General features: G+C 42.8%; 1 protein-coding gene across 1 annotated transcript in view; it reads right to left on the reverse strand.

Moving 5' to 3' along the window:
• The window catches only part of LOC143986675 (spermatogenesis-associated protein 7 homolog), a 273,557-nt gene that overhangs the window by 10,648 nt on the left and 247,105 nt on the right, over positions 1 to 15,804 (reverse strand). Inside the window, exon 11 of the mRNA XM_077485081.1 lies at positions 9,521 to 9,657. Within this exon, the coding sequence (XP_077341207.1) occupies positions 9,521 to 9,657 (137 nt within the window). The remainder of the gene's footprint in view (positions 1 to 9,520; positions 9,658 to 15,804) is intronic.

Below are 15,804 nucleotides of genomic sequence, written 5' to 3' on the forward strand. Positions count from 1 at the left end.
TCAGATTTTTTCCGACGGATGTTGGCTCAAACTTGTCTTGCATACAAACCGTCACACAAAGTTGTCGGAAAATCTGATCGTTCTGAACTCGGTGACGTAGAACGCGTACGACGGGACCATAAATGGGCCAGTAGCCAATAGCTTTTGTCTGGTAATTTATTCTGAGCATGCGTGACACTTTGTCCATCAGAATTGTCTACGCACGATCAGAATTTAAACGATCGGATTTTGTTGTTGGAAAATTTTAGATCCTGCTCTCAAACTTTGTGTGTCGTAAATTCCGAAGGAAAAAGTCAGATGGAGCCCACACACAACACGATCCGATCGCACATTTTCCGTCGGAAAGTCCGACCGTGTGTACAGGGCATAATGCTGATCACATAGTAGAGGGCCACTGTGATTGGCTCTTTACCCTCATCTGTGATCAGCCAAGTCAAAAAGGCTTGACGATCGCAGAATGCGCCACATGGGGGCACGAGAGCAGCGCAATCATGGGAGGATGTCTATGGACACCCTACCAATCCACGCTGTAGCTGTCTTTTGGCTATAACGTGGGCAGAACGTGGTTAAAAAAACATTTTTTACTTCCGCCCTAGACTGGAAGTGATGTCACTCTGGTCCTCCATGGCCATAGAGGCAATCAGAAAGATCTGGCCTCTGTTTGCCTCTGTGACCAGCTGGCCACACCATCGGATCATTTCCCGGGAATGCCGGTGTCCCCTCCTGCTGCTTCTGAAAGCGATCCAGCGACTAGTGAGACTCTCGGGCTGCTTTTAGGAGAAAGCCAGCTGGCAGCTGAAAAAAAATACAGGAGTATGTCTTCAGCCATAACCCTGGTAAACCATTCTTGCAAACTGCAACACACACACTTTATATTCAGCCCCTTTTACTCTGATACCCCTCACTAAAATCTAGTGGAACCAATTGCCTTCAGAAGTCACCTAATTAGTAACCTGTGTCTAATTTAAGCTGTTCTATGAAGCCCTCAGAGGTCTGTTAAGCTGGATACTGTTGTGCAGAGTATTGAAACCATGCGCTGGAAGCTACTTGTTTGCAGCAATAGCTTTGCTTTTATGGAGCATAAGCAATGCATGTCTTTACAGCAGGAGAAAACATGAGACAGCAACTAACCACAAACAAGTGCACTGAATTTAGATAGATGGTACATCTTGTCATATCATATAATACATACTAACACTACAGCGCCACCTGCTGCATAGATAAGTATAATGCATACAGTATATAGTTCACAGTACTTTACATTACATGCTGTTGTCCTTCCAACACCCCTTCCCAACAGCATGTGCTTTGTCAAACTACATTCATCTTCTTCTGGATATAACTTTAACGTCCCTTCAACAAACGTCATTTAATACTGCCTGTCAGAGATGACTGCTGATGCACTCACCAAGAGTGTATCAGCAGTCATCTCTGATGGGCAGTATTGAATGTCAATAACACCTTTAATATTTAAAATGTCTAGGTGTTTTACTTGCCTGCCTTTCCCCGGCTGCAACCCTAAGAAGCACTCTGATGGTAGAGTGTTTTATGACAGGAGAAAATGTTTAATCTTAATCTTCACCAAATTTCTGGGAGTAACCCTTGGCAACTAGTCTTACTTTGTATTTGTGGACGTTCCCTTCTGCGTCTGATTTTACTTTGAAAGTCCACTTACTTCCTATAGTTTTGCAGTTAGGAGGGAGCTCTGAGTGTCCAGATTTTATTTTCTAGAAGTGACTTTAATTCTTCTTCTGCTCCCTTTCTCCATTTATTATTCACATTTTGGCAGTTTTTTTATGTCTTCCCAGGATGTTAGTTCAAGCATGCTGTCTGCTTTAACTGTATGACAGCTTGCTGGGTGGTATCCCCTTTGTGGTCCGGGTGGATCTCCTGACTTCAGGCAGTTGAGCAGGATCTGGTGGGGAACTTTGTTTAGGCAATGTGAGTTACACCTTTTGTTCTGACTTCCACACAGGTTGACAAGCTTCGCTTTGGTTGACCTTTTCTTCTGGTGTGCTTGGCTTATTCACTTCACAGCTTTTGGGGATCTGTGTTTATGGTGATGGGCTCTCATCAAAATAAACACTGCGGCTTATTGTCACTTTGTCAGTCTTTGGGTGTAGGATTCTGTAAGGATCTGGCCATTTCTATAAGAGTGCGATTTTTCCTTTCCGCTACACCATTTTGTTCAGGAGTGTATGGTGTGGTTGTCTGGTGTACTATTCCTTGTCTCTTCAGGTATAAGTCCACTTCTTTGCTTATGTATTCTCCACCATTATCGGTGCATATTATTCCTGGTTTCTGTTGGAATTTGCCGCTAGATATGGCAACGAACTGTTGACGATTCTCTGATGTTTCATCAGATAAGTAGTGGTGTACCTGGAATAATCATCAATGAAAGCCAGTAGCTATCTGTTCCTGCCTGACATGGGAGTTTTCATTGGACCACATATGTCACTGTGTATGAGATACAGGGGGTGAGTTCTGTTTCTTTGAGATGCCTGTGGAAGGGGAGCATATGTGGTTTTCAAGGTACTATTGTCATATCTTCTGATAAGCCTCTCTTTATAATGTCCTGTATAGCTTCTGGATTTCTTTGCCCCAGCCGCCTGTGCCATAAGTGAATACATTTGTTGTGTGGGTCATTAGAGACTATGTTGGCTTGTTGGTTTGTGGTGATGAGACTGTATAGGTGATCATCCAGTTTTCCTTTGTGAGGAATCGCTTATTATTGTGAATTGTGCATTTATCACCCTGGAACTTAACTGTGAGAATGTTGTTTGCAAGACTTTTCACGGATAGAAGGCTGCATTCTAGTTCTGGGACATACCGCACTTTTACAAGGATACTGTGGTGACCCCTGTCATGGTTATGCAGTGATCTTCCTGTGTTTGCTTACCTCCCCTTATGTGTTCAGACTAGAGGCCAGCCACTTCCACCTGGTGGTTTTTATAACCTCTCCTCTAAGCATGGCTCCACCCCAGGCCCTATCAGGGAGCCCTATATTAACCTGTGCACTGCAGGCCATCAGTGCTGATCAACCATTGTGTATACCTTTGTGTGTTAGCTTCCTGTTTCCTGCCGTGTGCTCTTCTACTGTTTTCCGTTACAGACTTTGGCGTGTTTTTGACTATCCCTGTTTGCCTGTGATCCTGACCTTTTGGCGTGTCCCTGACTATTCTTGTCTGCTTGTGGCCCCGACCTTGGCTTTGTCCCTCACCATCCCTATCCTCCTGTTGCCTACTGTGGGTGTGAGCTGGGGGACCCTGGGGGTCGCGACCTGGAGCCAGTTGCAGTTGTTGAACTGGGGATCCTAATGAGGCCTGAGCCTGTTCAAAACGGGATGCCAAATCCTGAAGGAATTGCATTATCTGGGTCTGATGCGATTCTTGGGTCTCAAGTCTGCGAACTAAGCCCTGCAACGGATCGACTGCAGGAAGCGGCACGTCAGCCGGGTCCATGGCTGATCAAACTGTCAGGTCACCTTGAGGCGAGGTGACAGATGCACACCGTAGGGATCAGGAGTGCACCGCAAGTTTGTGGACCCTACGGCTGACTGCTGCAGACGGGGGACAGATCCCACTGGGGTTAGAGCGTAAGATTCCCTGGGGCATGGAGTCTAAGAGCCAGCAGGTGTTCACCAGCGCCTCTAGTGGTGAGGATGGACTTGGCTGCAACTGGCTCCAGGTCGCGACCCCCAGGGTCCCCCAGCTCACACCCACAGTAGGCAACAGGAGGATAGGGATGGTGAGGGACAAAGCCAAGGTCGGGCCACAAGCAGACAAGAATAGTCGGGGACACGCCAAAAGGTCAGGATCACAGGCAAACAGGGATAGTCAAAAACACGCCAAAGTCAGTAACGGAAAACAGTAGAAGAGCACACGGCAGGAAACAGGAAGCTAACACACAAAGGTATACACAATGGTTGATCAGCACTGATGGCCTGCAGTGCACAGGTTAATATAGGGCTCCCTGATAGGGCTTGGGGTGGAGCCATGCTTAGAGGAGAGGTTATAAAAACCACCAGGCGGAAGTGGCTGGCCTCTAGTCTGAAGACATGAGGGGAGGTAAGCAAACACAGGAAGATCACTGCATAACCATGACAACCCCTTTGTGGTGTAATGCAGTTCAGGAATCCCTGGCCTTTACCTTCTGAGGTGATCCTTTTCCCGTTTGCTAAAAATACCGTGTCTTTTGAATTGTAATCAATGTTTGTGAAGGTGGACTCATCGCTAGTCATGTGGCTTGTCGCACCCGAGTCTATGCACCAGCTGCATTGGCTTGTAGCTCTGTGCAGGGCTGGATTAAGAACATCATGGGCCTGGTGCTGAGGATTATAGTGGGGCTTTTTATAAAAAAAAAAAAAAAATGCAAACAATTTTTTGTTATAGCAAATTAAATGAAATAGAGAAAGGGAGGATGAGAGAGAGAAAGAGAAAGAGAGAAAGGGGATGAGAGAGGGGTGAGGGGTAAAGGAAGGAAGATGAGACTCTCTCTCAAAGGATGCGCATGAGCATGTGTGGAAGTGACAACAACACAGCCCGACCAAGGCAAGTGAACGAAGGCACAGAACCCGGAAGGAAGACCGGATGAAGATGGAAGCACCCAGGACCCACTGGATTGATCACAGTGCAGCACCGGAGGGCTCAATCTGACAGGTAAGTGTACCCTAATGTGCTAATATGCTGTGAATACTAGTACATTATGGCATAACCTACCTCAGGGCCTCTAAAAAGTAGTAATGTTACCGAAATTTACTACCACCTTAATATCATCGGGCCGCCTACAGTGCCCAAGTGCATAGTTGCCAACATTTCAAAAATATTTTCAGGGACACTTTTTCTTTCCAGTGGTATATTTAGAGTAGCTGACAACCCTTATGATCCGCTATACATCACAGTAGTAATCACAAAATTAAATGAGTACTAACAATGGGCAGAACAAATTTGAGGACCTAGAAGAATTCTTTTAGTTGAACTAAGAAAAGTGTGCCCATTCTAAAGCTGGTAACATTGAGGATATTCAATATCATTTTAAAGAACTTTTTTTGTGGGTAAGAGGCATAGGGGAGGAGTATGAATGGTATAAAAGTGGGAAGCATGTGCAGGTGAGGGAGAGGAATGTGGAGGGTATAACAGTGGGCACTATGTACAGGAGAGGAGTGTGGAGGGTATAACAGTGGGGACTATGTACAGGAGAGGGATGTGGGGGGTATGACAGTGGGCAGTATGCACAGCAGAGGAGTGTGGAGGGTTGACAGTCGGCACTATGTACAGGAGAGGAGTGTGGAGGGTTGACAGGGGGCACTATGTACAGGAAAGGAGTGTGGAGGGTATGCCAGTCAGCAGTATGTGCAGGAGAGGAGTGTGGAGGGCATGATGGGGGCAGTATGTAAAGGAGAGGAGTGTGGAGGGTATGATGGGGCAGTATGTACAGGAGAGGAGTGTGGAGAGAAAGATAGTTGGCAGTATGTACAGGAGAGGAGTGTGGAGGGTATTATGGTGTAGTATGCACAGGAAAGGAGTGTGGAGGGTATGACAGTGGGCAGTATGTACAGGAGAGGAGTGTGGAGGGTATGACAGTGAGCAGTATGTACAGGAGAGGAGTGTGGAGGGTATGACAGTGGGCAGTATGTACAGGAGAGGAGTGTGGAGGGTATGACAGTGAGCAGTATGTACAGGTGAGAAGTGTGGAGGGTATAGCAGGGGGAAATATGTATAGGAGAGGAATGTGGAGGGTATGACAGTGGGCAGTATGTACAGGTGAGGATGAAGGAATCTGGGAAGGAAAAATGTAAAGGTTTGTGGAAGGAAGTTTAGGGACTGCGTAGTGGTTAAGCAGGCCATACATGAATTGAAATTAAGCCAATTAAGCAGAGACCAGCCATAGTCGATCTATGTATGGGCTAGCTGGTTGTACACAAGTCAATCTATTAATCGACTTGAGTACAACCAGCCTGTCAGGTTTTTCCCAAAACAATCAGTGCTGCCAGCTATAGTTAGCAACACTGATCATTGTATTCTGTGCGTTGGGAAGGCTCTCCACTAGCAGAACACAATAACACTGCAGGAATGTTTCCCCATTCACAGGTCAGCAGGTGAGAGGGTGTGTGGGGACAGGCTGGGAAGAGAGGTCTGTCAGCAGGAGGGTGTGAGGTGGTCATGGAGGGATATCACTTAGCAGGTGGGGGGGAGTACTTGGGAGTGATATCTTTTGGAGTAGGGTCTGTCATCTGCAGGTTCGGAAATGGTGACCTGTGATATAAGTTGAAGGGATGTGGCTAACATGGGAAGTGGCTGGGGAGTGACCTGGTTGGTGGGGAGTGTGAAATGGATGATGTGTTTCACGTTTCATTCACATTTGCGGTAATACTTACTGCTCTCTTAAAAGTAATCTGTGATGTATTGCTTTTCAACGATTGTTATAGCAGCAGCCGGCAGGCATTCATGAGGTGCTACTGCCACCTCCTTGTTTTTTTTACATTGCTGAATGGTAGTTTTACATTGTTGGACTATGCTGCTACTGCGAGCAAGTTTGGCTTGCAGTTGCAGAGTAGCCCCATGGAAACCAATAGGCGAGTTTGACAGGAGGTGCTGCCTGTCAAACTCTGCAGGCTCCAAGCTGTCCATTGAGCTCAGTGCCTCTGACAAGAAGTGAGGAGAGGCCCTGTGAGCTCATCCTCTCAGTCTGCTGCAGAGTGTGTCAGCTGGCCGCTCTGTATGTAGCTTCTGACAGGCTGCACAAGGAGCCCCGTATCTCCGGAACCATAGATGTTAGGAGCCCCACATTTTAACCAGTGGTTGAGTAGGTCTTCAGATATGAAATGTATATCTATGGGCTTCCGCGCTCTATGAAAAAATGGGGAAAAGATGGATGACAAAAAGAAGCAGCAATCACTGTATGAGTTGACTCTCAATGTATAGACTAGAAATAAAGTGGGGGTGTGTGCGCTTAACTTTTAAAACCAAAAATATGAAAGAGGAAAAAGAACACCCTAAATATCAACCAGGTGTAAATATACACAAAATTTGTGAACCAACACAAATAATTAAATATAAATGAAAAAGTGACTTAGTGCATAATTTAAATGAAATTTTGCTGCATGCAAGAAAAACGCACAAATCTGTGTAAAAATTACATAAATAATTCAAATAAAAATCAAATGGCATAAATAATTCAAATAAAAATCAAATAGCAGCAAATGAGTGAATTGTATAAAAAAATAGCAGCAAATGGTGAAATATAATGTGATATAAACCATATAGGTGGATCACAGTGACATCAGTGCATCAAACTAAAGTGTCCCATATAGGATGCAAACATGCAACTCAAATAATCACAAAAAAAAAATATATATATTTTTTTAAAGTGCAGTGTGCAAAGAGAGACGATCCTCTGGTGATGATCCGTGCCAGTGGTGCTAGCGCCAGGTAATTACCTCCCCGCTGCAAGATTAGCAGCGAAAAAAATCACACAGGGCAACCAGGTAACAGAGGATGATCCAGAGGATGGCTGTACTGCAGACTCTTGGAAATGACACAAATGCCTCCAATTTCTCCGTTAATGGTAGATGATCAGCAGGCTCAAAGGGATAAATCAGAAAAACCCGCCATGGTGTAATAATTTCAACACAAAGTTTTATTAAATAAAATATCTACTCACAGGGAAAATGTAAACAATACACAGCAGACCGCCGAGCGTCTTGCCCGGATGTAAACGTCACTTCCGGTTCCTACGCGTTACGTCATCAATAAGACTTCAACTGGGACGTGTAGGAACCGGAAGTGACGTTTACATCCGGGCAAGACGCTCGGCGGTCTGCTGTGTATTGTTTACATTTTCCCTGTGAGTAGATATTTTATTTAATAAAACTTTGTGTTGAAATTATTACACCATGGCGGGTTTTTCTGATTTATCCCTTTGAGCCTGCTGATCATCTACCATTAACGGAGAAATTGGAGGCATTTGTGTCATTTCCAAGAGTCTGCAGTACAGCCATCCTCTGGATCATCCTCTGTTACCTGGTTGCCCTGTGTGATTTTTTTCGCTGCTAATCTTGCAGCGGGGAGGTAATTACCTAGCGCTAGCACCACTGGCACGGATCATCACCAGAGGATCGTCTCTCTTTGCACACTGCACTTTAAAAAAATATATATATATTTTTTTTGTGATTATTTGAGTTGCATGTTTGCATCCTATATGGGACACTTTAGTTTGATGCACTGATGTCACTGTGATCCACCTATATGGTTTATATCACATTATATTTCACCATTTGCTGCTATTTTTTTATACAATTCACTCATTTGCTGCTATTTGATTTTTATTTGAATTATTTATGCCATTTGATTTTTATTTGAATTATTTATGTAATTTTTACACAGATTTATGCGTTTTTCTTGCATGCAGCAAAATTTCATTTAAATTATGCACTAAGTCACTTTTTCATTTATATTTAATTATTTGTGTTGGTTCACAAATTTTGTGTATATTTACACCTGGTTGATATTTAGGGTGTTCTTTTTCCTCTTTCATATTTTTGGTTTTAAAAGTTAAGCGCACACACCCCCACTTTATTTCAGGTCTTCAGATACCCACCCTCCAAATGGGCTCTATGTGGTCTACCCCTGGTCACCAAGCCATGACCCTTGAAATTCAATTTTTTTTGTGATTTTTTTTTTTTTAAAATGGGCCTACCTTAAGGTAAGGGGCCTGGAGCTGCATCTCCAATAGCCCCTATGTTAATCTGGACCTGGCTCTGTGTCACTTTAAAGGTGCCACTCCATGATGTTTCTTCAGTTTCTTTTGTGATTGCTTTGACTCTTTCTTTTGCTGCTCGGCTTTCCAGATAGAACAGTCCTTTTTTAAGTGTCCGGTCCTTTTACAGCGAAAACAGGCTCTGCTTTCTTTGTTGTGCTTTGTGCCGTTGTACATCTTAAGAGTTTTGACATCATGGTGCGTATTTTCTTTTCTTCTGTCAAGTTCATCATATAATTTGTCTTTGACATATTCCAGTGTGAGCTCCTGCTCGGTCTGGCTTCTAAAGCATTAACAAGAGCAGTATAAGTCTCTGGAAAGCTGCAGAGGAACAGGGCAACACTATGGTTATCTTTGATGTCTTCTCCGATGGCACACAGCTACTCCTGCATTTCAAGCATAGCTTTCACATGGTGACACATTTGCTGGCCTTCTTCTAGTCTTATCTTAAATAGCTTTCTTAGTAGAAAGAGCTTGCTCTTAAGGTTTGAACGCTCATGCAGTTTTTGTAATGAAGTCCACATACCTTTTGCCATTTTCTCTGTTCTTATGTGGATAAGCTAGTCTGTCTTTCCTCTACCAGCCCTCCATCTCCCTGTTTGTGGGTCTGTCTGTATTCAGCACTTGCCACAAGTCATCCTTACTAAGAAACATTTCTAGCTTAAACTTCCACAGCTGGTAATTGGCATTGTTCCACTTTGCATTTGCAAACTTCACATCTTACCCACTTGGCATCTTTCAGTAGCTTATATACAGTACTCACTGAGTTGCAGAGTTCTCTTTCCAGTGCCTGGGTGCTGCTGGTCCCAAAACTTGTTGTTCAGAGTATTAAAATCATGCGCTAGAAGCTTCTTGTTTGCAGCAATAGCTTTGCTTTTATGGAGAATTAGCAATGCATGTCTACATGAGAATACATGAGACAGGAACTAATCACAAACAAGTGCACTGAACTTAGATGGTACATCATGTCATATCATAGAATACACACTATAACACTATAATACTACAGTGCCACCTGCTGCATAGATAAGTATAATGCATACAGTATATAGTGCATAGTATTTTACACTACATATACAATTTTGTTGTACAATTTCCTTTAGATTTACTTTCAACTATTTAGTGCAAGGGCCTGCCAGATTGCATACAAATTGAAAATGTTTAGCTTTGACCTCATATTATAGGGTTTTGGTAAATCTAAAGGAAAAAATCTAAATAAAATTGTATAGTGTGTATCCAGCTTTATAGAGAACCTTAGTGAACAAACAGCATCATGAAAGCCAAGGAACAAACCAGTGATAAAGTTGTGGAGAAGTTTAAAGCAGGGTTAGGTTATACAAAAATATTCCAAGCTTTGAACCTCTTACAGAGCACTGTTCAATCCATCATCCCAAAATGAAAGAGTATGGCACAACTGAAAACCAACCAAGACATGGCCATCCACCTAAACTGACAAGCCGGGCAAGGAGAGCATTCATCAGAGAAGCCACATGGTAACTCTGGAGGAGCTACAGAGAACCACAGCTCAGGTGGGAAAATCTGTCCACAGCACAACTAATCTGCCCTTTATGGAAGAGTGGCAAGAAGAAAGCCATTGTTGTAAGAAAGCCATAAGAAGTCCCGTTTGCAGTTTGCGAGAAGCCATGTGTGGGACACAGCAAACATGTGGAAGAAGGTGCTCTGCTCAAAATCGAACTTTTTGGCCTAAAAGAAAAATGCTATGTGTGGCAGAAAAACTAACACTACACATCACTCAGAACACACCATCCCCACTGTAAAACTTGGTGGTGGCAGCATCATGTTGTGGGGATGCTTTTCTTTAGCAGGGACTGGGAAGCTGGTTAGAGTTGGTCGAGAGATGGATGGAGTCAAATACAGGGAAATCTTAGAAGAAAACCTGTTAGAACCTGCAAAAGACCTAAGACTTGGGCGGAGGTTCACCTTCCGCCAGGAAAACTACCCTAAACATACAGCCAGGTCTACAATAGAATGCTTTAGATCAAAGCATATTTATGTGCTAGATTGGCCAAAGTCCAGACCTAAATCCAATTGAGAATCTGTGGCAAGACTTGAAAATTGCTGTTCACAGACATTCTCCATCCAATCTGACAGAGCCTGAGCTCTTTTACAAATAAGAATGGGCAAAAATCTCACTCTCTAGATGTGCAAAGCTGGTAGAGGCATCCCCAAAAAGACTTGCAGCTGTAATTGCAGCTAAAGGTGGTTCTACAAAGTCTTGACTCAGGTGGGCTGAATACAAATACCCCCCACACTTTTCTCATATTTATTTGTAAAAAAATTTGAAAACTATTTATAATTTTCCTTCCAATTCACAATTATGTGCCACTTTGTGTTGGTCTATCATATAAAATCCCAACAAAATACATTAACGTTTTTGGTTGTAACATGACAAAATGTGGAAAATTTCAAGGGGTATGAATACTTTTTCAAGGCACTATATATACATATTGTGGTCAGCAAGTGGTTAAACAAATTCACAGCTCCGTGTTTTTAGTATTGCACTCAACAAACAGATTTAGAAATTGACCACTAGATGGAGCATAGTTTTTTTATTGCCATTTTTTTTTTCAGTCTACTTATATAAAGCCAAGCTTCAACCAAAAGCGGGAAGGTCCGCTTCAAGGCCTCCTCCCCCCTCCTCTTTTAGTAATGACAGGTGCCCGCTCCCACTTCCTCTTGGATCGCCTAAGCGATCTGACCGGAAGTTCTCCTCCCCCCTACCTCTCAGAAGACTTCTGGGACAAGTCCAAGTCATAGGTTCTAGAAAACTGCAGGACTATTAACAATGCCCAGTGTGGCTCACCCATACATGGTGGGCACCCAGCTGTGTAACCGCAAGCCAGGTGAGCTCAGCACTAGATACTGGGAGAGGCGTGTGTCTGCTTATTAAAAGTCATCTACAGTTTTTGTAGCTTCTGACTTTTAATAAAAACAAATATGACTGGAGCTCCTCTTTATCCACTTCCAATCAGGGGTAATTCTGACATCCCTCTCCTACATGTAAAAAACATCATTTTTTGTTAGAAAACTACTTAGAACCCACAAACATTACATATTTTTGAAGCAAAGGCCCTAGAGAATAAAATGGTGGGTGTTGTATATTCTTTGTCTTTTTTTATTGGTGGAAGAAGATTATTTATATATATATATGTGTGTGATTTTTTTTTATACTATTTGCATTCATCATTTGACATTTAGAAAGATATTTTGTATTTACTTAAACTATAACTAATTTGGATGGATAGGATAGAATGGAGAAGGATTGGAACACCTTTTAGGTTTTTATTGCTGTCTGTGTCCCCATTAGGGAGGTTCACTTTCTCTATTTGTTCTGTTTACCATTATCATTGAAAGGGAAATTAAAAGAAAACCCCAAGGGATTCCTTTGATTTGTAGGGATTCCCGCTCACTTCCTGTTTTGGCTATGGGACAGGAAGTAAATGGAAATCTCCCCAATGGAACAAAAAACAGGGATTCTAACCCTCCCTTACTCTATCCAAAATGAAAAATAAAGTTTTGCCTTTAGTTACACTTTCAAGCAGACTTTCTCAACCTTTTCAACACAGAGGAATCCTTAAAACAACATTGCAGTCTCAGGAACTCCTGCTAAAAATGACTATATCTACATCTCATGATACATTAGTGTGATGGTCGGTGGGAAGAATGTTCTTTACATTTGTGGTCATTGGGAAGAATTACCCCCTTATAAATAGCTAAAAAGATCAATGGTGTTGGTAGGAAATTTGTCAGTGGGAAGATATCTCTAAAAATAATTGTGAAAAAGTAAAGTATCCCCACTACATATGACATATGTTCTAACAAGGGATTAGATCATTGATTCTCAACCAGAGTTTGCTAGGGGTTCCTTCAGCATTGGGCAATTTCTGCCTCTCAGATAAGTTCCCACTGACACCATTGATCTTTTTAGCTACCTGTAAGGAGGTAATTCTTCCCAATGACCACAAGTGTAAGGACCATTCTTCCCACTGACCATCACACTAATGTATCATGAGTTGTAGATTTCTAATTTTTAGCAAGGGGTCCCTGAGACCAGAGAACTATTTCAAGGGTTCCTCTGTGTTGAAAAGGTTGAGAAAGGCTGGGTTAGACCATTGTGATATGCATGTATATGGTATAATGTGGCACTATTGGGAGGTTTTTTTTGCAGCAAATGATGGATATGCTTGTATATACACCAAAAAAAGTCCCTAAAAATCTGAAATGAACGGAGAACATACGTTTGGGGGTTATTTACTAAAGGAAAATCCACTTTGCACTGCAAGTGCACTTGAAAGTAAAGTAGATCCGAGGGGGACATGCGATTAAAATAAAAAACAGCATTTTAGCTTGCACATGATTGGATGATAAAATCAGCAGAGCTTCCAATCATTTCAAATCTACCCCTTAGATTTAGAGATACTGCACTTCCAAGTGCACTTGCAGTGCAAAGTAGATTTGCCTTTTGTAAATAACCCCCTATATCTTACTACATGGATTTACATTTAGAAAGGCACATAGACTGAGAACTTTGCAAGTGACCTTGCTCCAGAGCTTAGTAAACGAGGGGGAGCTCTGCTGACTTAAATAATTCAATCATGTGCAAGCAAAAGTGCTGTTTTATTCCCCTTGCATGTGATTGGGTATTCTTTGTAAAGTGAAGCTTTATCTCATTTACTAAGCTATGGAGCAACTTGCAAAGTGCCATCGGTGGCATTGGAAGATTTCCCCTCTATTACTTTTCTGGGGACAACCCAAAATTTGGGATTTTCCTTTAATTTCACTTTCAATGATAATGATACACAACACAAATATAGAGAGGGTGAATCTCCCTAATGGGGCACAGATAACAATAAACACCTGACAGGTGTTCTAATCCACCTTCTTTAGTTATACTTTAAGTAAATCAACCCCAATGGATTTCCATATTTAGGTTTCTTTGCATTCCTGTTGAGAGAACTGATCCAAAATGGCAGACACTACTTAAAATTGGCTATTATAATTTTACATTCCATAAATACCAAATACCTGGACCACTACTTAATTACCACATGCATTTAATTATCTATTTCCTTCTGTGAATTGACTTTAACCCCTTCTCATGTGGTATTTACCGCAATACAGCATTATGAATTGACAGTTTCAGGATCATATGCGATATTTAGGGAAAATGTGTTCAGACACCTAAATACTGTATGCGACCTGCTTTAGTAAATGCAGCCTACTGGGAGGAATAGTGTCCCACCATTGGTGTCAATGGGCCCCGTTGTTGGTGTCATTGGGAGAAATTGTGCCTCATCGTTGGTGTCATTGGGAGGAAAGGTGTCTTATCATTGGGGTCATTGGGAGGAATAGTTTTAGTTTCCCATCATTGGGCCCCTTGTTGGTGTTACTGGTGAGGAATTGTGCCTCATCATTGGTGTCATTGGGAGGAATGGTGTCTTATCATTGGGGTCATTGGGAGGAATAGTTTCCCATCATTGGGCCCGTTGTTGGTGTTATTGGTGAGGAATTGTGCCCCATCATTGGTGTCATTGGGAGGAATGGTATCCCATCATTGAGCTCCATTGGTATCTCATCATTGGTGTCATTGGGAGGAATAGTGTCCCATCATTGAGCTCCATTGATGGTGTCATTGGGAGAAGTTGTGCCCCATCGTTGCTGTCATTGGGAGGAATTGTGTCCCATCATTGGTGTTAGTGAGGGGAATTACAGTATGCCCCATTACTGGATTCAGTGGATAGACTAGAGCCCCAAGGGCTGGATAAAAGCAAGCAAAAGGTCACATCTAGCCCAGGGCCACGGTTTGGAGACCACTGATCTAGAGAGGTGGAGGGAAGTCTGAGGTTAAATTACGTAATTCAATTGGTTGTAAAGGCAGAATTTTTTTTTTTTTTTTTTTTTAACTTAATGCATTCTATGCATTAAGATAAAAAAAACCTTGTGTTTGCAGCCAGGGCCGTTTTTTAAGGCAGGGCAAAAGGGCACCCTGGGCCCTGTCATTGTTGTGGGGCTCAAAGCAGCTGCCTCATACTTGCCAGCTATCCTGGTTTAAATTCCCTCGCCCCTTGAGTTTTTAGTCCTGTGCTGTGTCCCAATATCTCAGTGTGAAGTGCTGCTACTAATGCTGCCCAGCTCTGCCATATTGTTGTGTACAGATGACTCACTTGCAGACCCTGTGTTTACATGTAAATTACCGGCATTCATATGTAAATAGAGGTGGCTGGTGGCATTTATATGTATATCATGCCCCCCTGAGGTCATATCCACAGTAATCTCTAGCAACCAATCAACAAGCAGAAATCATGTGCTGTAACCTCTAGCAACCAACCAGTGAGCTGTAATGTGTTCTGTAACCTCTAGCAACCAGTCAATGAGCAGTAATGATACACTGCAACCTCTGGCAACCAATCGCAATAGCTACCTGATCTGATTCAGTAATCAGATTTCGAGTCTAGCTGCTATTTATTGTATGTCTCAGAGCAGGTGGAGAGCGAAACTGCATGGGGAGGGGGCCACCAAGAAAAGTTTTGCCCAGGGTCCAATCAATATTAAAGATGGCCCTGTTTGCAGCAGTCCCCCTTATACTTGCCTTGAGTCCATCTCGATCCAGCGATGTTGTATGAGAGACTCGGCTGACCGGGACTCTCCCTCCTCACTGGCTCAGACAGCAAGTGCCATTGGCTCCCGCTACTGTCAATAAAAGTCAGTGAGCCAATGAGGAGAGAGAGGGGGTGGGGAATGGACACACAGAGCTGAGGATCATCTCGGGTGCCCCCATAGCAATCTACTTGCTGTGGGGGGCACACGGCAGGAGGGAGGGGCCAGGAGCACAGAAGAGGGACCCGAGAAGAGGAGGATCCTGGCTGCTCTGTGCAAGGTCACTTCAAAGAGCAGGTAAGTATAACATGTTTGTTATTTTTAACAAAAAAAATAAAAAATTTGACTTTAGTATCACTTTAAGAGTGACGGTAGAATAAAAAACAAGTGGTTCCATGTTTTTTTTTAAACTATTTTTGTCTGAGTATA

Source organism: Lithobates pipiens, unplaced genomic scaffold, assembly GCF_037356315.1.
Source record: "Lithobates pipiens isolate NorthernLeopardFrog02 unplaced genomic scaffold, aLitPip1_a1.2 Scaffold_18, whole genome shotgun sequence".
Lineage (NCBI taxonomy): Eukaryota > Metazoa > Chordata > Amphibia > Anura > Ranidae > Lithobates > Lithobates pipiens.